At 46.1% G+C, this 21,755-nt stretch overlaps 1 protein-coding gene across 5 annotated transcripts in view; it reads left to right on the top strand.

Annotated features, from left to right (window-relative positions):
• The window catches only part of LOC140481482 (protein O-GlcNAcase), a 72,858-nt gene that overhangs the window by 36,139 nt on the left and 14,964 nt on the right, over nt 1–21,755 (top strand). For all 5 annotated transcript variants that reach the window (XM_072577743.1, XM_072577752.1, XM_072577780.1 and 2 more), the window contains 3 exons: nt 8,273–8,447; nt 10,341–10,397; nt 15,434–15,519. In XM_072577743.1, the coding sequence (XP_072433844.1) occupies nt 8,273–8,447; nt 10,341–10,397; nt 15,434–15,519 (318 nt within the window). The remainder of the gene's footprint in view (nt 1–8,272; nt 8,448–10,340; nt 10,398–15,433; nt 15,520–21,755) is intronic.

The following is a 21,755-nucleotide window of genomic DNA, read 5'->3' as shown; positions in this document are numbered from 1 at the left end:
TTGGGTATATTTAAGACTGAGATCGATAGGTCCTTGAGTATCAAGGTGATCAAGGATTATGGGGAGAAAGCGGCAGCCATGACTGAATGGTGGAGCAGACTCGATGGACTGAATGGCCTAATTTCTGCTCCTATGTCTTATGGCCTTATGACCTTTTTGGAAGGTGAACATTGGGCCCAGATACCTGCACTGTCCCCTTGAACTCTCCAGTTATCCCCACTTCCTCTGACTATAGACAATAGAATAGACAATAGACAATAGATGCAGGAGTAGGCCATTCTGCCCTTCGAGCCTGCACCGCCATTCAATATGATCATGGCTGATCATTCCTAATCAGTATCCTGTTCCAGCCTTATCTCCATACCCCTTGACTCCACTATCTTTAAGAGCTCCATCCAATTCTTTCTTAAAAGAATCCAGAGACTGGGCCTCCACTGCCCTCTGGGGCAGAGCATTCCACACAGCCACCACTCTCTGGGTGAAGTAGTTTCTCCTCATCTCTGTCCTAAATGGTCGACCCCGTATTTTTAAGTTGTGTCCTCTGGTTCGGCACTCCCCCATCAACGGAAATATGTTCCCTCCTGCCAGAGTGTCCAATCCTTTCATAATCCTATACGTTTCAATCAGATCCCCTCTCAGTCTTCTAAACTCAAGGGTATACAAGCCCAGTCGCTTCAGTCTTTCCGTGTAAGGCAATCCTGCCATTCCAGGAATTGACCTCGTGAACCTACGCTGCACTCCCTCAATAGCCAGAATGTCTTTCCTCAAATTTGGAGACCAGAACTGTACACAGTACTCCAGGTGTGGTCTCACCAGGGCCCTGTACAGCTGCAGAAGCACCTCTTTGCTTCTATACTCAATCCCTCTTGTTATGAAGGCCAGCATGCTATTAGCCTTCTTCACTACCTGCTGTACCTGCATGCTTGCCTTCATTGACTGGTGGACAAGAACACCCAGATCTCTCTGAACAGCCCCTTTACCTAATTTGATACCATTGAGGTAGTAATCTGCCTTCCTGTTCTTGCCACCAAAGTGGATAACCAGACATTTATCCACATTAAACTGCATCTGCCATGCATCTGCCCACTCACCTAACTTGTCCAGGTCACCCTGTAATCCCCTAACATCCTCATCACATTTCACCCTACCACCTAGCTTTGTGTCATCAGCAAATTTGCTAATGTTATTGCTGATACCATCTTCTATATCATTTACATATATTGTAAAAAGCTGCGGTCCCAGCACGGATCCCTGCGGTACCCCACTGGTCACTGCCTGCCATTTCGAAATGGAGCCATTAATCACTACCCTTTGTTTCCTATTAGCCAACCAATTCTCTATCCAATCTAGTACTTTGCCCCCAATCCCGTGCGCCCTAATTTTACTCACTAACCTCTTGTGTGGGACTTTATCAAAAGCTTTCTGAAAGTCCAGGTACACTACATCCACTGGATCTCCCTCGTCCATCTTCCGAGTTACATCCTCAAAAAATTCAAGAAGATTAGTCAAGCATGATTTCCCCTTCATAAATCCATGCTGACTCTTTTGCTACAGGAAATGGTTTCTCCATCTTGACCATGTCAAAGCCCTTCATGATTTTGAACGCCTTTAATTAAGCTCCCGTTTCTGTCCCTTGCCCAGTCTTTTCCGTCTCTCCACAGAACTAAAATCCCTCCTGCTTCACAACTTAATTCTCCTCTGTATCTTCTCCAAGGCTTTGCTATCCAACCCAAATCATTGCGCTCAGATTAAAAAAAAAATTCATTGACAGGACGTGGGTGTCGCTGGCTAGGTCATCGTTTATTGTCTATCCCTCATTAGGTTCAGTTAATTTCATCAACCCCTGGGTTCAGTGAAGAGTTGAACCAGGTTGCTGTGGGTCTGGAGTCACATGTAGGCCAGACAAGGCAAGGACGGCATTTTCCTTCCATTATGGACATTAGTGAACCAGATGGGATTTTCCTGGCATTGGTTTCATGACCATCATTAGGTTTGCAATTCTCGGTATTTGTTGGATTCAAATTCTGCCATGATATGATTTGTACACACAGCCTTACCTGGGTCTCTGGATGAATAGTTTACTGATGAAATGCCGTAACTCCCATTGTTTACGGGCGAAAGCTCTGCAGATGCTGGAATCCAAATTAGACAGGCAAGAGGCTGGAAGAATGCAGCAGGCCAGGCAGTATCAGGAGGTGGAGATGTTGACGTTTTGCTAAACAAGGGTTACACCTGAAATGTTGGCTTCTCCACCTCCTGATGCTGCCTGGCCTGCTGCGTTTTTCCAGCCTCTTGCATATCTTCTTGTTTAAGAGCTGGGTGGAGACCCGGCCTTTAGGTTCCGTTGACATTTGGGCGGCACGGTGGCACAGTGGTTAGCACTGCTGCCTCAGAGCGCCAGAGACCCGGGTTCAATTCCCGCCTCAGGCGACTGACTGTGTGGAATTTGCACATTCTCCCCGTGTCTGCGTAGGTTTCCTCCAGGTGCTCCGGTTTCCTCCCACACTCCAAAGTTGTGCAGATCAGGTGAATTGCCCATGCTAAATTGCCCATAGTGTTAGGTAAAGGGGTAAATGTACGGGAATGGGTGGGTTACGCTTCGGCGGGTCGATGTGGACTTGTTGGGCCGAAGGGCCTGTTTCCACACTAAGTAATCTAATCTAATCTAATCTAACTCTGTGTCCCAGTTCATAAGACATAGGAGTGGAAGTAAGGCCATTCAGCCCATCGAGGAGAAAGTGAGGTCTGCAGATGCTGGAGATCAGAGTCGAGAGTGTGTTGCTAGAAAAGAACAGCAGGTTAGGCAGCATCCAAGGAGCAGGAAAATCGACGTTTCGGGCTGGAGCCCTTCATCAGGAACCTGCTGCTTGGACGCTGCCTGACCTGCTGTGCTTTTCCAACAACACACTCTCTATTCGCCCCATAGAGTCCACTCCGCCATTCAATCATGACTGATGGGCATTCCAATGCCACTTATCCGCACTCTCCCTGTATCCCTTAATTTCTTGCGAGATTAAGAATTTATCAATCTGTGCCTTGAAGACATTTAAAGTCCCAGTCTCCACTGCGTTCTGTGGCAATGAATACTACAGGCCCGCCACACTCTGGCTGAAGAAATGTCTCCTCATTTCCGTTCTAAATTGATCCTCTCTAATTTTAAGGCTGTGTCCAAGGGTCCTAGTCTCCCTGCCTGACGGGAAAAAAAATTCCCGGTGTCCACCCTTTCTAAGCCATGCGTTATCTAGTAAGTTTCTATTAGATCTCCCCATAACCTTCTAAACTCTAATGAATGCAATCTCAGGATCCTCAGCCATTCATCATATGTTAGGCCTACCATTCCAGGGATCGTCCGCGTGAATCTCCGCTGGATACGCTCCAGTGCCAGTATGTCCTTCCTGAGGTGAATGACAACATGGAGAAATTGAGGGTGGGGGGGTGTGGGGAGGGCGGGAGTTCAGGGTGCAGAGTAACTTGAGTGGGGGATGCATTGCGAGCAGCTCTCGGTATTCCCAGGGTTACCGAGGTGAGGGTCGAGGTGGTGAGGGGAATGGAAAATGCTGAGGTCAGGGTTGGGAGGTCAGGGTTATCAGAGCAGGGAGATGAGCAATGGGTGGGAGAGATTTGGTCACTGGAGGTCATACCACGGAAGAAAAAGACCCTTTGTCCCGTCACACCCACAACTCTCTCACAAAGAGAAACAAATGTTCAGCATCTGTCCTGAAATAGTCATAGAGGTCTATAGCACAGAAAAAGGCTCTTCACTCCATCACACCGCTGCTGGTCAAAAACAACCACACCTAACTTATTCTAACCCCATTTTCCAGCACTAGGCCCATAGCCTTGGCATTGCAAGTACACATCTCAATATGTGAACAATGAGATGAGGATATCTGCCTCTCCCACCATTACAGGCACTGAGTTCCACATTCCCAACACTGGGACAAAGTGAGGACTGCAGATGCTGGAGATCAGAGTCGAGAGTGTGGTGCTGGAAAAGCACAGCTGGTCAGGCAGTATCAGAGGAGCAGGAGAATTGACATTTCGGGTAAAATGGCCTTCATCAGGAATGAGGCTGTGAGCCGAGGGGGTGTTGAGATACCCCCAAAAGGCCTCCTTTAAAGACCACAATTTCCCCTCCCACATGGTCGATGATGCCCTCCAGCGCATCTCATCCACTTCTTGCACCTCCACCCTCGAACCCTACCCCTCCAACTGCTACAAGGACAGAACCTCCCTCTGGTCCTCACCTTCTACCTCACCAACCTCCACATACATCGCATCATCCGACGCCATTTCGCCACCTAGAAATGGATCCCACCACCAGAGAGAAAGTTCCTTCTCCACCCCACCCGCTTTCCATAAAGACCATTCCCTCCGTGATTCCCTCATCAGGTCCACACTCCCCACCAACTCACCGGCACCTTCCCCTGCCACTGCAGGAATTGCAAATCCTGAGCCCACACCTCTTTCCTCACCTCAAGGCACCAAAAGAGCCCTTCCACATCTGCAAAGTTTCACCTGCATTTCCACACGTCATTTATTGTATCCGTTGCTCCCGATGCGGTCTTCTCTACATTGGGGAGACAGGACGCCTACTTTGCAGAGCACTTCTGAGAACATCTCCGGGGCACCCGCACCAACCAACCCCACCAACCCCATCAATCCACCACACCCCCACCCAACTCCACCAAGGACATCCTCCATCGCCACTCCCTCACCACCCGACGCCTGGAGGAAGAACACCTCATCTTCCACCTGAGACCCACCGACCTTATGGTATCAATGTTGACTTCACCAGTTTCCTCATTTCCCCACTGCCCCACCTTACCCCAGTTCCAACCTTCCAGCTCAGCAGCACTCTTGTGACCTGTCCTACCTGTCCATCTTCCTTCCCATCTATCCGCTCCACCTTTCCCTCTGACCTATCACCTTTACCTCCATCCACCTATTGCACTCTCAGCTACCTTCCCCCCCACCCCCCTCAGCCTCCTTCCCATTTATCTCTCCACCCCCTCCGCTCAATCTTATTCCTGATGAAGGGCTTTTGCCCGAAACATCGATCTCCACCCCCTTAGATGCTGCCTGACCTGCTGTGCCTATCCAGCAACACACTCTCTCGGCGCCAATTCCACTTGACCCAGTGAGGCGTGAGACTTAACTTCCTTGTGGTTTTTAAAAAATAATCATGTCACGGGAGAGAGGGGGTGGGGAAAAGTTTGAGAAAGAACAAGGACTTCTTGCCTTCTGCATCACACCCCCAGAGATGTGCCCTTTATTTTATATTGTCTCTCAATGTCCCTCCTACCAGTGTACCACCTTTCAGCCAACCCGTAGACCATTCAATATCAGAGCAGAATTAGGCCATTTGGCCCATCCGTTCTGCTCCACTATTCGATCATGGCTGACATATTTCACCACCCCGTTCTCCTGCCTTCTCCTGTAACCCTGATCCAAGAACCTCTCTAGCTTTGTCTTAAATACACTCAATGACTTCTGTTGCAACGAGTTTCACAGATTCACCGTTCTCTGGCTGAAGACATGCCTCCTTAGCTCCATTATAAAGTGTTATTCCTTCGCTCAGTGGCTGTGCCCTCAGGTCCTAGTCTCTCCTACCAGTGGTAACATCTTCTCCAAGTCCACTTTATCCAGGCCTCTCAGTATTCTGGAAGAGTTTCAATCAGATCTGCCCCACCCCAATCCTTCTAAACTTCATCGAGTACAGACACAGAGTCCTCAACCGTTCCTCATATGACAAGCCCTTCCTCTCCAGGATCTTTGTTGTAAAGCTCCTCTGGACCCCCTCCAATACCAGCACACCCTTCCTTAGATACAGGACCCAAAACTGCTCACAATATACCAAATGGGGTCTGACCAGAGCTTTATACAGCTTTAGCAATACATTTCTGCTCTTGTTTTCTCACCCTCCTGAAATAAATGCTAACCTTGCATTTACCTTACTAACTGCCAGCTGAACCTGCATGTTAACCTTAAGAGAATCCTGAACAAGGACTCCCAAGTCCCTTTGTGCTTCAGATTTCCAAAGCCTTTCCCCATTCTGAAAATGGTCTACACCCCTCCTTTTTTTCTTCTATCAGATCAATACATTGAATCCCAGCTGCCATCTGACAGCTGAGTCCTTTTGAAGTTTGACACTGTCTTCCTCATGATTTGCAGTGCTTCCAGGTTTTGTGTCAACTGGACATTTTGAAAGTTTGTCCTTCACCCCAAGGTGCAGATCATGGATGCATATCAGGAAAAGCAAGGGCCCTAACACTGACCTCACAGAACTCCTCCACAAACGGATGTCCTGCTCGAAAAGCTTCCATTAACCATGACTCTGTTGTCACTTGCCAACTCCGTATCCATGTTGCTATTATCCCTTTTATTCCATGAGACCTAATTGTGCTCATATGTCTGGTATGCAGCTCATTATCAGATGCCTTCTGGAAGTCCATGTACACCACATCAACAGCGTTACCTTCTGCAACCCTCCCTATTGTATCTGTTAAGCTGAGAGCTGTACTTAGGAAAACCTTCAGATTTTAGACACAAAATTCACCACTACCCTCACACCACCCCGACAGGAAAGGAAAAATAAGTTTTTATTTCATTTAATTAATAGTGAGCACGTCACTGGCTAGGCCAACACTTATTGCCCATTCTCAATGTCCAGAGGTTAGTTAAGAGTCAGCCACGTTGCTGTGGGTCTGGAGTCACATGTAGGCCTGACCCAGTAAGGATGGCAGATTTTGTTCCCTAAAGGACATTAGTGAACCAGATAGGTTTTCCTTCAATGAGTTACTGCTGATCTTCAGGCCCTTAAATTAATTGAATTTAAATTCCATCATCACCATGGCAGGATTTGAACCTGGGTCTCCAGAACATTACTTGGGTCTCTGGATTAACAGTCCAGCAATAATGCCACAAGGCCAATGTTTCCCCTTGGTGTTGTTTAGCTCTGTGTGAGACAGGGACTGATTCAAGAGCTAACTGGATTGATGGGTGACTAAGGAGAGGGTTGGAGGAACGGGCTTTTTATTAAACGGGCGTCATGGGTGTGTGGAGATCTTGTGACACAGAGGGCAGCGGTCCTGCCTCTCAGCCAGAAACCCTAAGTTCAAATCTCATTGCAGGGTGTGATAGCCGTGGATAGTGCAATTGTAATGTATCAATCCCTTGCAACACATGCCCTGGCAGTAAGAGAGGGAGACATGTCCAGTTAATTATTAAATTGAACTTCTGCCACCACTGTCCATAGCTTCAAATTAGAACATGTGCATGTTGTCACCTGAACTGTAACACACAGGGGAATGAGATCAAAGCTTAGAGTCATAGAGATGTACAGCATGAAAGCAGACCCTTCGGGCCAACCCATCCATGCCGACCAAATATCCCAACCCAATCTAGTCCCACCTGCCAGCACTTGGCCCATATCCCTCCAAACCCTTCCTATTCATATACCCATCCAGATGTCTTTTAAATGTTGCAGTTGTGCCAGCCTCCACCACTTCCTCTGGCAGCTCATTCCATACACTTAATCAAGAAAGAACCCACTCTACTCACTTCTGCAGACTTTCTGTAGGCCACTTAAAACAATTAACTGATCTGATTCTGTGCTGTGAATTTCACCCAAACAGTTCCTCCAAGATCAGTTGTGAATTTCACTGTTTGTTAATTTTCCCAGACGCACTCCGATGTTCAGCGATACACGAATTCAAACATCAAAGGCAGTAACTGTGCAGGTACACTCTGGTCAGTTTCTCTCTCTCTCTCCTGCACTGTCCTCACCATGTGCTTCCTTTGTCTGCTCTTCTCCCTTTTAAACTGCTGTTGTTTTGACTTTTGTTTTCCCCAAAGTTCCAAAACAATGCAACAGCATATAAAACAGTAATTGCTGCTCCTGGAATTCAAGGAAATCACCTCCAGCACCTAAAATACCTCAAAAAAAAGGAGCAGCTGTTACAGCCAGAAATGTTTCCCGTCCTCCAATTTGGATTACCCAGAATCCTTGTTGATTAAGGGCAAGCTAGGGTGAGACTGATGGACGTGAATCGGATGGAAAGAGGGAGTGACATCAATGAGGTTTGGATTAAGGGAAGGTGGTGGTTGGAATGAAGTTGAACAATGAGTAAGGAGGCAGTGATGAAGGGAGGGGTAAAACAAGAAAGGATTTGGGGTGCGCGAATTTGAGATGGTGCAGGCTAACAGAGTGGAGCTAGCTGTGCTGAATAACAGCCCTGTGACCTGTTCTCCACCTGTCTCGTTGTCACAGGGGGAGGAGTGGAGAGCCCGGGCAGCTGCTTTCCAGCTGGCGTGTGATAGGATTGACCAACTCTTTCGACAGTTCATGAGCAGCTCCAACAGGGCAATAGTCTACGACCTTTACCCCTACCTCTGGGACATCAGGAACACACTTGTGGTTGCCAAGGCCTTTGTGATGTGGCTGGGTGAGTGAGAGACTCCACTACATTGTTTGTGCTCAAGACCCAGGAAGGGGGCAGTGCTCCAGGGGGACTGTGTGGTAACATCAACTTTGGGTTTGCATGTGAGCCCTAGGGAGTCACTTTCAGTATCAGGCAGGGGTAGTAGCAAGCAGTGTAACCACTGCTTTCACAATATTTACTGTCCAAAGGAATAGTTAATAATGTAAACATAGGGTTTCAACAACAGTCATTCAATAAGATCATAGCTGTTCTGTTTGTGGTCTCAGGTTTCCCTGTTCAGTCCATCAAAAATCTACTTCACTTTGTCTATAAGCAATAACCCTTCTAAATATACTTCGACACACACCGACAGACGCAGACATGTGTGCACGCACACACAGATAGACGTGTACACAGACAGATGCACACACAGACGTGTGCACACACAGACACATGTAGACAGACAGATGCGCACATAGACACGTGCACATGGACAGATACACATGCACAGACGTGCGCACATGCAGACACGCGCACAGACAGACGCATGCACAGTTGCACACATAGACACGTGCCGACAGACAGATGCGTGCGGATAGATGCACGCAGTTAGGCGCGCACACAGACACGTGCACATAGACACAGACACGCGCATGTAGACAAATGTGGACATAGACACGCACACAGACAGACACACGGTCACAGACATGCGCACGTAGACAGATGCGGACACAGACATGTGCACAGATATGTGGACACAGACACGCACATACAGACACACTCACACAGACAGGCACACAGTCACAGACATGCGCACATAGACACACAGACGCATACAGACGCGAGGACACAGGCAGACGCGCAGACAGGCAGAAGCGCGCACGGACAGACGCGTACACACACACTGACACAAACACAGATGGATGCACACAGACACATATGCACACACAGATGAGCACGCACACATTCGCGCACAAACACACAGGTACTCAGGCATACAAACTTATGGAAAAAGAAAATACTTTCTCTGCAGAGATTAACTTTGGGGAGAAAACAACTTTGGCCAATGATTCTTAGTTCTTGAACAGTCGACTATAGGATCATAGAGCTGTACAACTCATCCATGCGGACCAGCTGTTCTAACGTAATCTAGTCCATTTGCCAGCATTTGGCCCTGATCCCTCTAAACCCTTCCTATACATGTACTCATCCAGATGCCTTTCAAATGTTGTAATTATGCCAGCCTCCACCAGTTCACCTGGCAGACAAAATGAGAATACGTGAAATATTCAAGATGGCATTCAGTTGGCATCCCGGCACATATAATTGAGCGTCTCTAAGCAGACGACCATTGTTATTGGGGCATTTGCAGATGCAATTCATTCAGGAATTGTGAGGAAAACCTGTTTGTGGCTTTTCAGGAGCCCAGCTGGGCCGCAGTGGATCCTCAATAAGGGTGTCACAGAACGTTTGGTGGTGACTGCCTCAGCAGGCTATACCCCAACTGAATTCCTAACTATGTTACAATAACCACAGCTCTTGACCGCCATAGACCCAGACATGTGACTTTCAATAAATCCAGCAATTAAGTGAAGATGTGTGACTTGATGTAAATCCAGCGGCTGTCCACTTAGCTGCGATGTTACTTAGCTTGATATCCAATAAGTATTTTTTAACAAAATATGCCCCATTGCCCTTTCATTGACCCTCTATCTAGAAAGAAATTTCCAGGTGTCTCATTAATCTTCAAATGAAGCACTGTCCACAATCCTTTACATCTGAACGCTTTAAAAAAAACGCAATGGAACATCTTACTCGCAGTGGAGAGCAGGGTAGTGGCTGGTATGGGAACTAACATGGTGATAACTCTACACGCCTGTAACGATCTCTTGTTAATAATGAACTATTGTTCCCTAGATGGCAGAATCGAGAGGGACACCTACTCATTCAACTCCTGGATGAACTGTTTTCAGTGTGAGTGGAGTTTTAATAACATCATAATTCTTGTTGTGGTTGCAGAGGTGTGGACTCAATAGCAATAATTTGCTCTTTATGAAACATTAGCACAGTAAGACACCTCAAGTTGTGCTACAGGAGAGTTTGTTTTTGGTTTCTTTATTTGATCATGGGATTTGAGCATCACTAGCTCGGCCAGCATTTGTTGCATATCCCAAATTTATCGGGTATGATTCTGTGAGAGCTTGCTGTGTACACACTGCGACTGTGATCCCTCCTTCAGCAACAGCACAGAAGCAGAGAAGTTAATCAATTCTGGTCTCCTTCCTATCGGAAAGATGTTGTGAAACTTGAAAGGGTTCAGATAAGGTTTACAAGGATGTTGCCAGGGTTGGAGGATTTGAGCTATAGGGAGAGGCTGAACAGGTTGGGGCTGTTTTCCCTGGAGCATCAGAGGCTGAGGGGTGACCTTATAGAGGTTTACAAAATTATGTGGGGCATGGATAGGGTAAATAGGCAAAGTCTTTTCCCTGGGGTCGGGGAGTCCAGAACTAGAGGGTATAGGTTTAGGGTGAAAGGGGAAAGGTATAAAAGAGACCTAAGGGGCAGCTTTTTCACACAGAGGGTGGTACGTGTATGGAATGAGCTGCCAGAGGAAGTGGTGGAGGCTGGTACAATTGCAACATTTAAGAGGCATTTGGATGCGTATATGAATAGGAAGGGTTTGGAGGGATACAGGCCTTTGAAGGGATGCTGGCTGGTGGGACTAGTTTGGGTTAGGATATCTGGTCGGCACGAATGGGTTGGACTGAAGGGTCTGTTTCCATGCTGTACATCTCTATGACTCTAATAGGCCATGTACCTCCAACATACTTAATTTGGCTGTAAAATGACTTCTGATGCAAACCTCTTCTATTGATCGGGATTAAAAGATTAACATCACTTAGCAAGAGCAATAATCACAGTATAGGCTATTTAACATCGGGGAGGTGATAGCACAGTGGTATTATCGCTGGACTGTTAGTCCAGATAGCCAGGTTATGTTCCAGGGACCCAGGTTCAAATCCCGCCATGGCAGATGGTGAAATTTGCATCCCAAAAAAAAAACTGGGAATCTGAGTATAACGATGACCACGAATCATTGTCAGGAAAATCCATCTGGTTCACTAATGCCCTTTAGTAAAGGATTTCTGCCACCCCTCACATGGTCTGGCCTACGCATGACTCCAGACCCACAGAAATATGATTGATTCTAAGCGGCCCTCTGGGCAATTAGGGATGGGCTGGTCTGGCCAGAGATGTCCTCATTCCGTGAATGAATTTTTTAAAAAAGTATTGGTTATGTCTGGGGTTCAGTATTTGGTAAGGTAAAAGATGGGGTGATATGGAAGCAGATCATTGCAGCAGCTATATTCTTGTGTGCTTTCCCCACGTTTCCCTGGTTATTGGGGAATCATGGCAGCCAATGAGATTCAGAAGAGCAGGATTGCACTAAGATGCATCGTTTATTTTCATTTACATCTCCAGTAGACTTCTGGCTTCTTTTCTTGTCATTCATGCCTTGTGATGTCTCCTTACCTTGCCTTTAAGAGAGAATTCACGTTTCAGGACCTCCTTTACTGTGTGTCATAATACTGCAACTCTGCATCGCATTTATTCTGCTTTGGGTCTGCAAACTGCACTCATAGAGTCATAGAGATGTACAGCATGGAAACAGACCCTTCGGTCCAACTCGTCCATGCCGACCAGATATCCCAACCCAATCTAGTCCCACCCTCCAGCACCCGGCCCATATCCCTCCAAACCCTTCCTATTCATATACCCATCCAAATGCCTCTTAAATGTTGCAATTGTACCAGCCTCCACCACATCCTCTGGCAGCTCATTTCATACACGTACCACATTCTGCGTGAAAACATTGCCCCTTAAGTCTCTTTTATTTCTTTCCCCTCTCACCCTAAACCTATGCCCTCTAGTTCTGGACTCCCCGACCCCAGGGAAAAGACTTTGTCTATTTATCCTATCCATGCCCCTCATAATTTTGTAAACCTCTATAAGATCACCCCTCAGCCTCCGACGCTCCAGGGAAAACAGCCCCAGCCTGTTCAGCCTCTCCCTATAGCTCAAATCCTCCAACCCTGGCAACATCCTTGTAAATCTTTTCTGAACCCTTTCAAGTTTCACAACATCTTTCTGATAGGAAGGAGACCAGAATTGCACGCAATACTCCAACAGTGGCCTAACCATTGTCCTGTACAGCCGCAACATGACCTCCCAACTCCTGTACTTAATACTCTGACCAATAAGGGAAAGCATACCAAGCGCCTTCTTCACTTTCCTATCTACCTGTGACTCCACTTTCAAGGAGCTATGAACCTGCACTCCAAGGTCTTTGTTCAGCAACACTCCCTAGGCCCTTACCATTAAGTGTATAAGTCCTGCTAAGGTTTGCTTTCCCAAAATGCAGCACCTCGCATTTATCTGAATTAAACTCCATCTGCCACTTCTCAGCCCATTGGCCCATCTGGTCCAGATCCTATTGTAATCTGAGGTAACCCTCTTAATGTCTGCTTCATAACATTATACTATTATTTTGTTTTACTGTATTAAATAAACTGACCCACAGAGTTAATCGATGACTGACATGCAATTAATGATTAACCATTTTCCTTAATGAGGCACTTTGCACGTCTGTGACATCCTGTACCTTTAAGAGAAGTGTTCTGTCCTGTTTCTCTCTTGGAGGGGTTTTCTCAGAGTGGTGGTGAGGGGTCTGCTCTCAGCACACAGTTTGTAAATAGTTCTGGCTTTCTCCCTGGGTGTTTTAAAACAATGAATGTGCGGGGTCAGATCCCAAGGACTTTGGTTTTCCTATAGTTCTTTCTCATTAATTAGTTCCTGGAGCAGACAGCTAGAATTCTGTCTGCTGCGAGGTTGAAGACTTAGAGTTTTCCTCTTAGAAATCAGAAGGGGCAGATTGTTTCTTTCTACAGATCTGGAGAGAGACAGCACGTGAGAGTAATAACCATGCTGCTGAATTGCCAAAGGAAGTGTTCATGGAATGCTGCCTGTATTGGAACAAATGATTAGTGGTTAAATAGTACATTATCTTGTTAGGTAAGTCAGTAGAATCGTGTTTTGTTGCATTTTAACTGTGTTGTAAGAATAAAGTGTGTTTTGATTAAAGCTTTAGTGGTGGACCATTCGAATCACATCTGGAACACAGCGTCTTGCACTTGCCTTTAAACTGAAATAAAAGTTAAGGTCTACGCTATCTCCGTAATATATATTGGGGAGACTGGTCTGGTATCGAAAACCCCCTGCCTGGCGAGAGGTGAGAGAGCATGTTGTGATGATGACCTAAGGAGTCTGTAGGGGTTCACGATGGGCTGAGTGTGTGGCAAAATATGGCAGATGGAGTCTAACGTTGGAAACTGTGAGGTCATGCACTTTTGATAAGAAAATGAAAAGGCAGACAATAAATTTAATGTGGAGAGACTCCAACAAAGGGCAGCAGTAAGGGACCTAGGTGATACACAAATGGTTAGCATGCAGGTGCAGCAAGTATTTGAGAAGGCAAATTGACTTTTGACCTTTTGTTGCTGAGAGATAGAGTTTGAAACAGGAAAGTCTTGTTCCAACCGTACAGGTGGTTGGTGAGGCTGCAGCTTGAGGACTGTGTATAGTTTTGGTCTCCGTATTTAACGTAGGATATACTGGCATTGGAGGCTTTTTAGAAGGGGACTATTAGGCTGGTTCCTGGGACAAAGGGGGTTGACATGTGGCTTCACTGGTTGTACCTTCATCCGTTAAAGTTTAGAAGAATGAAGGCTAATGTTATTGAAACATACAAGATGGTGACAGGGAAAGTATTGAGAAGATGTTCTCACTAGTAGACACAAAGAGTAATAGTAGATAGCTGTTTGAATGACTGGAGGCTGGTGTCCAGTGGTGTACCACAAGGATTAGTACTGGGACCTTTATTGTTTGTTATATAGAGTCATTAAGTCATAGAGATGTATAGCATGGAAACAGACTTTTCAGTCCAACTTGCCCGTGCCAACCAGATATCCGAAATTAATCTAGTCCCATTTGTCAGCATTTGGCCTGTATCCCTCTAAATCCTCTATGCCCACCTAGCTGCCTTGTAAATGTTGTAATTGTACCAGCCTTCATCACTTCCTCTGGCAGCTCATTCCATGCACGTACCACACTCTGCATGAAAATATTGCTCCTTAGGTTCCTTTTAGATCTTTGCCCTCTCACCGTAAACCTATGCCCTCTAGTTTTGGACTCTCCCACCCCACTTTGTCTATTTACCCTATCCATACCCCTCATGATTTTATAAACCTCTATCAGGTTACCCCTCAGCCTCCGACGCTCCAGGGCAAACAGCCCCAGCCTGTTCAGCCTCTCCCTATAGCTTAAATCCTCCAACCCTGACAATATCCTTGTAAATCTTTTCTGAACCCTTTCCAGTTTAATAGCATCCTTCCTCTAGCAGGGAGACCAGAATTGAATGTTGTATTCCAATATTGGCCTAACCAATGCCCTGTACAGACACAACATGATCACCCAACTCCTACACTCAGTGCTCTGTCGAATAAAGGAAAGCATACCAAACGCCTTCTTCACTATCCTGTCTACCTGTGACTCCACTTTCAAGGAGCTATGAACCTGCACTCCAAGGTCTGTTTGGTCAGCAACACTCCCCAGGGCCTTATCATTAAGTGTATAAGTCCAGCTGTGATTTGGTTTTCCAATTTTTACTTCTATTTCTTAGCTTCTTTCTTTCACTAATCTCCTCTGCCTTCTGCCCCTCCGTCTTGTTTTGCCCCTATGTTTTCTCAAACTTTGTCACGTCTCTCAACTCCGTGCAACATCTCAACTCGTTTCTCTCTCCACAGCCGGACCTACTGAGTGTTTTCTCTTTTACATTTTCAGCACCGTCAGTATTTTAGTTTTCCGATGCGGTACATCGAGTTAGAAATGTTTTCCCAGAGAACGGGTTTTGCAACATTGATTAATGAAGCTCACAAATTGGCCTTCCCTAGGGTGTCGTACTGGCAGCGCTCCTGTGGTCCTGGGTGCGGAAGGTGAGACCTGGATCTACAGAGGAGGCATTGCGGGAGAGTTCCAGGTAACTTTTCTAAAAAGCTCATCCATTAAATGTGGGCGTTGCTTATCCGTTCATAATTGCCTAGAGGGCAGTTGAGAGTTAAACGCATTGCTCTGAGTCTGGAGTCGCATGTGAACCAGACCAGGTGGGTTTTTACTCAACAATTGACATCATTAGACCCTTAAATCTTTATTGTATCAAAATTCTGCCATCGGCCAAGGCAAGATTTGAACCCAGGTCCCTGGAATGTAATTTGGGTCTCTGCATTAATAAGTTGAGTGGTAATACCACTAGGCCACTGCCGCCTCTGAATTTGATCTCTGTCATTTTGCTCCCCAACCTCCTGTTTTGCCAGTGTTCCATTACTCTGGAAATGGAGCTTTAAAATTCTTACCGTTATGGTCTCACCCCCACCTACATCTGTATTTCTGTCAGCTCCTCAGCCCTCTGAAATCTCTCCAACCCTTCCTCTCTGATCCTTTTTACATCTAACGTTTTCATAGTTACAGGGTTGGTTGCCATGTTTGAAGACTCGAAGTAGTGGAATACTCTACCTAAACCTCGCCATTTTTATTTAAATCTGTTCTTTAGTGTGTTGTGGGCATCACTGGCAAGGCTTGACATTTGTTACCCATTCTGGATTAGTGATGCTGGAAGAGCACAGCAGTTCAGGCAGCATCCAAGGAGCTTCGAAATCGACGTTTCGGGCATAAGCCCTTCACCCGAAACGTCGATTTCGAAGCTCCTTGGATGCTGCCTGAACTGCTGTGCTCTTCCAGCACCACTAATCCAGAATCTGGTTTCCAGCATCTGCAGTCATTGTTTTTACCTCATTTGTTACCCATTGCTCATTGCTTTTGAACTGGTAGACAATAGGTGCAGGAGTAGGCCATTCTGCCCTTCGAGCCTGCATCACCATTCAATATAAACATGGCTGATCATCCTTAATCAGTACCCTGTTCCTGCCTTATCTCCATAACTCTTGATTCCACTATCCTTGAGAGTTCTATCCAACTCTTTCTTAAATGAATCCAGAGGCTGGTCCTCCACTGCCCTCTGGGGCAGAGCATTCCACACACCCACCATTCTCTGGGTGAAGAAGTTTCTCCTCATCTCTGTCCTAAATGGTCTACCCCGTATTTTTAAGCTGTGTCCTCTGGTTCGGCACTCACCCATCAGCGGAAACATGTTTCCTGCCTCCAGAGTGTCCAATCCTTTCATAATCTTATATGTCTCAATCAGATCCCCTCTTAGTCTTCTAAACTCAAGGGTATACAAGCCCAGTCACTCCAGACTTTCAGTGTAAGGTAATCCCGCCATTCCAGGAATTGACCTCGTGAACCAACGCTGCACTCCCTCAATAGCCAGAATGTCTTTCCTCAAATTTGGAGATCAGAACTGCACACAGTACTCCAGGTGTGGTCTCACCAGGGCCCTGTACAGCTGCAGAAGAACCTCTTTGCTTCTATACTCAATCCCTCTTGTTATGAAGGCCAGCATGCTATTAGCCTTCTTCACTACCTGCTGTACCTGCATGCTTTTCTTTCATTGACTGGTGGACAAGAACATCCAGATCTCTCTGTACTGGCCCTTTACTTAAATTGATTCCATTTAGATAGTAATCTGCCTTCCTGTTCTTGCCACCAAAGTGGATAACCATACACTTATCCACATTAAACTGCATCTGCAATGCATCTGACCACTCACCTAACTTGTCCAGGTCACCCTGTAATCTCCTAACATCCTCCTCACATTTCACCCTGCCACCCAGCTTTGTATCATCAGCAAATTTGCTAATGTTATTGCTGATACCATCTTCTATATCATTAACATATATTGTAAAAAGCTGCGGTCCCAGTACTGATCCCTGGGGTACCCCAATGGTCACTGCCTGCCATTCCAAAATGGAGCCATTTATCACTACTTTTTGTTTCCTGTCAGCCAACCAACTTTCAATCCAAGTTAGTACTTTGCCCCCAATACCATGCGCCCTAATTGTGCTCACTAACCTCCTATGTGGGACTTTATCAAAAGCTTTCTGAAAGTCCAGGTACACTACATCCACTGGATCTCCCTCGTACATCTTCAAAGTTACATCCTCAAAAAATTCCAGAAGATTAGTCAAGCATGATTTCCCCTTCATAAATCCATGCTGACTCTGACCAATCCTGTTACTACTATCCAGATGTGTCGTAATTTCATCCTTTATAGTAGACTCCAGCATCTTTCCCACCACTGAGGTCAGACTAACTGGTCTATAATTTCCTGCTTTCTCTCTCCCACCTTTCTTAAAAAGTGGTACAACATTAGCCACCCTCCAATCCGCAGGAACTGATCCTGATTCTATAGAACTCTGGAAAATAATCACCAATGCATCCACGATTTCTCGAGCCACCTCCTTCAGTACCCTGGGATGTCGACCATCAGGCCCCGGGGACTTATCAACCTTTAGACCTAACAGTCTCTCCAACACCAATTCCTGGCAAATATAAATTCCCTTAAATTCAGCCACTGTTACCTCAGGGAGATTGCTTCGGTCTTCCCCAGTGAACACAGATCTGAAGTACCGATTCAATTCTTCTGCCATTTTTTTGTTCCCCGTAATGTATTCCCCTGTTTCTGTCTTCAAGGGCCCAATTTTAGTCTTAACCATTTTTTTGCCTTTCACATACCTAAAAAAACTTTTACTATCCTCCTTTATATTGTTGGCTAGTTTACCTACGTACTTCATTTTTTCTCTGCGTATTTCCTTCTTAGTAATCCTCTGTTGTTCTTTAAAAGCTTCCCCAGTCCTCCGTTTTCCCACTTATCTTTGCTATGTTATACTTTTTCTCTTTTAACTTTATATGTTTCTTAACTTCCCTCGTCAGCCACGGCCACCCATGCCTCCTCCTGGGATCTTTCTTCCTTTTTGGAATGAACTGATCCTGCATCTTCTGCATTATACACAGAAATATCCACCATTGTTCCTCCACTGTCATCCCTGCTAAGGTATTACACCATTGAACTTTGGCCAGCTCCTCCCTCATAGCTCCATAGTTCCCTTTATTCAACAGAAATATTGTCACTACCGATTGTACCCTCTCCCTCTCAAATTGCAGATTGAAGCTTATTGTATTATGATATTTACCTTTGACTTGATAGCCTTCCTATGACGAGATTTTTGTATGTTGTATGACGTTGATGGCATCACATAAATCGAAGTTGTTGTTGATGAATTAAATTTATTGTCACGTGTACCGAAACACAGTGAAAAGCTTTGTCTTCTGAGCAATCCAGGCAGATCACAGAGTTAAGTAGCATAGATAGTAAATAATAGGTAAACCGCGGCAAAAACAAAAACACAGGTACAGGCAAATGTTAAGAGTCCATTCAGTATTCTGACAACAGTAGAGTAGAAGCTGTTTCGAAACTGGCTGGTGTGTGTGTTCAGGCTTCTGTACCTTCTCCCCGATGGTAGAGGTTGTAGAAAAACATTGCCAGGGTGGGATGGATCTTTGAGAATGCTGGCGGCCTTTCCTTGACAGTGGGCCTGGGAGATGGAGTCTATAGATGGGAGGTTGGCCTTTGTGATTGTCTGAGCTGAGTTCACCACTCTCTGTAACCGTCTCCGATCTTGAATGGTACAGGTGGTGATACATTCAGACAGAATGCTCTTGATGGTGCACCTATAAAAGTTGGCAAAGGTATTCACCGTCATGCTAAATTTCCTCAGCTGCCTGAGGAGGAAGAGACATTGTTGGGCCTTTGTAATCAGTGCGTCCACATGAAGAGTCCAAGAAAGCTTGTTGTTGATGACCACTCCCAGGAGCTTGACACTCTCCACTCGTTCCACCTCTGTGCTGTTAATGTGTGGGGGGGGGGCATGAGTGACAGCCCGCCGAAAGTCAATAATGAGTCCCTTGGTTTTGCCGACATTGAGAGCTAGGTTGTTCTCAGTGCACCATTTTTCCACTGCTTGAGCAGCATTGATTCGGAGGAGGAAGGTTGATAGGTGGGGCTGCAGGGTTCCTTTGGTTTTTGGAATGAGGATGCATTCTTGACCAATATTTGTGATGTAGAACATTATCCTGGGCATTAGAGGTGACTTTTTTTTCCCCCAAATTAATGGCTGTTGGCTCTTTCATGTTCAGCTGAGGGAGTGGACGGGATTTTGTTTTACTGTTTTCATCCAAAAGCCTCCCACTCGGAGTTTCAGCCAAGGTTAGATCACATGTTTCTGGAACGGGGCTTGAACCCCCTCCCCTCAATGTTCCGACTCAAAGGTTTGTGCTTTGCCACCTCTTCCATCAGGAAAGGGAGTGGCCTGTTTGGTTACAGCCCAGAGGAAGGCTATTCCATCCTGGCTCTCTGTGTGATCCACTTGCGTACTCTCAAAATAAGTTTCAAGACAAGGCCCTCCCATTCACAATTTTTAAAAAATAAAGTGCTGGAGAAACTCAGTCGGTCTGTCAACATCAGCACAGAGAGAGAGAGAGAGAGAGAGAGGAAAACAGAGTTAATGTTTCGACTCTCTTCAAAATTAAAATGGGTTGAAAGTTGGTGTTTTGTTTTCATGCTGTGGATAAAGAAGGAGGTGGAAAGCTTGGAGTAGACGGTGAGAGTGCCCAGAGCACACGACAAAGGGAGTGTTAATGGTAGTAAAGGAGCGATGGGGATGTACAAAGGGTGTAAATGATAGTTGTGAAAAGAGGGTCTGTTCTGTTGAAAGCAAAGCCAACAAGGAACAAACAAGTCACTTTGGGATTGGGGGTGAGGTTTTAATTCATACATAATAGAATTCTTACAGTGTAGAAACAGGCCATTTGGCCCAACAGGTCCACGCCAACCCTCCGAGGAGTAACCCACCCCCACCCATTCCTCTATCCTATCACTCTACAGTTTCCCCTGACTAATGCACCGAACCTACACATCCCTGAACACAATTGAGTGTGGCCAATTCACCTGACCTGCACATCTTTGGATTATGGGAGGAAACCAGAGCACCAGGAGGAAACCCACGCAGACACTGGGAGAACGTGCAAATTCCACACAGACAGTTGCCCGAGGCTGGAATTGAACCCAGGTCCCTGGCGCTGTGGGACAGCAGTGCTAACCAATGAGCCAGTGTGCTGTCCCAATCAGAGTGGACGATATAGATGATACTCTGAAATTGTTTACCTTGAGTCCTAGAGGCTGCAAAGCGCCTACGTGAAAAGTGAGGTGCTGTTCCTTCAGCATTGAATTAGGATTAGCTTTGGAAGGCGCGCAGTGAAAAGTGTACAAGTTGCCACTTGTAGCGCCACCTTCGGTACAAAGGTCCCGAGCTGCAGCTCCTTCAGTTAGAGTTCTTGGGGGAAAAAAGAGCGAAGTAAAAGAAAATCCAGCATTGCGGAATTAGAAATAAGTTACAAAACGGGGAAAACAGATGTTTGGAACAATAGTCTTCTGACCCAGTCCATATTGGCACCTTGCCTTCAGTCGGCACTGGGCCTTGACCCCAGACCACACCTGGCTTCATCTCAGAATTCATTGTTGGAACACTGCTCTGAATTCACATTAGTCCCAATCCCCAGGTTTCTGCCCACGGTGCTAGGCATGTTTTCTCTTCGGAGAATTCTCGAATGCCTCTCGTGATTGAATTGTCCCCCTCCATGCTCTCTGGCAGTGTGTACTGAACAGTCCCTGGACAAGAAACGTTCTCTCTGGGGGGGTTGGGGGGAGCCCTGGTTTTCCAGTGAGCTGGAACTCCGGATGCAGGGCTGCACCAAGTGGAATTAATGTCTGCTCGACATTATAAAGGTACAGGGACAAATGGATCAGCTAGCGATAACCACATCCTCTGAATGAATAGGAAAAATCAATGAGCAGTACAGTACTAATGGGGACAGTGTCCCTCTTTGCTGAAGGTGACCTGGTTGTTATACTGCACAATCCCTTTCAGGGAGCTCTCCGGTTGGGATGAAGGGAATATCTAGTGGAAAATTCCGAATTGTTGCGTGGCATCTTGACCAGGAAGTAGCAAATCTCCCTAAATTCCTGCAAATAAATCAAGGGTTGTGCAAGAGAAACAGCTTTTTTAATCCAGTGAGTGCTTAAGGTCAGGAATGTACACCCTGGAAATATTCAGTGGAGGCATTGGATAATGTGTTCTGGAAGGCAATGGCATGCTGGGAAATGCAGGAGATTGGCACGAGGTAATAGAAGCAGACTAGGTAATATAGCCAAGGGGCGCAATGGGCTGACCTCTACGCCACAATACTTATGTGACCAACTGA

Source organism: Chiloscyllium punctatum, chromosome 1 (assembly GCF_047496795.1).
Source record: "Chiloscyllium punctatum isolate Juve2018m chromosome 1, sChiPun1.3, whole genome shotgun sequence".
In the NCBI taxonomy this organism is placed as follows: domain Eukaryota; kingdom Metazoa; phylum Chordata; class Chondrichthyes; order Orectolobiformes; family Hemiscylliidae; genus Chiloscyllium; species Chiloscyllium punctatum.
This window is presented reverse-complemented; position numbering and strand designations above follow the sequence as displayed.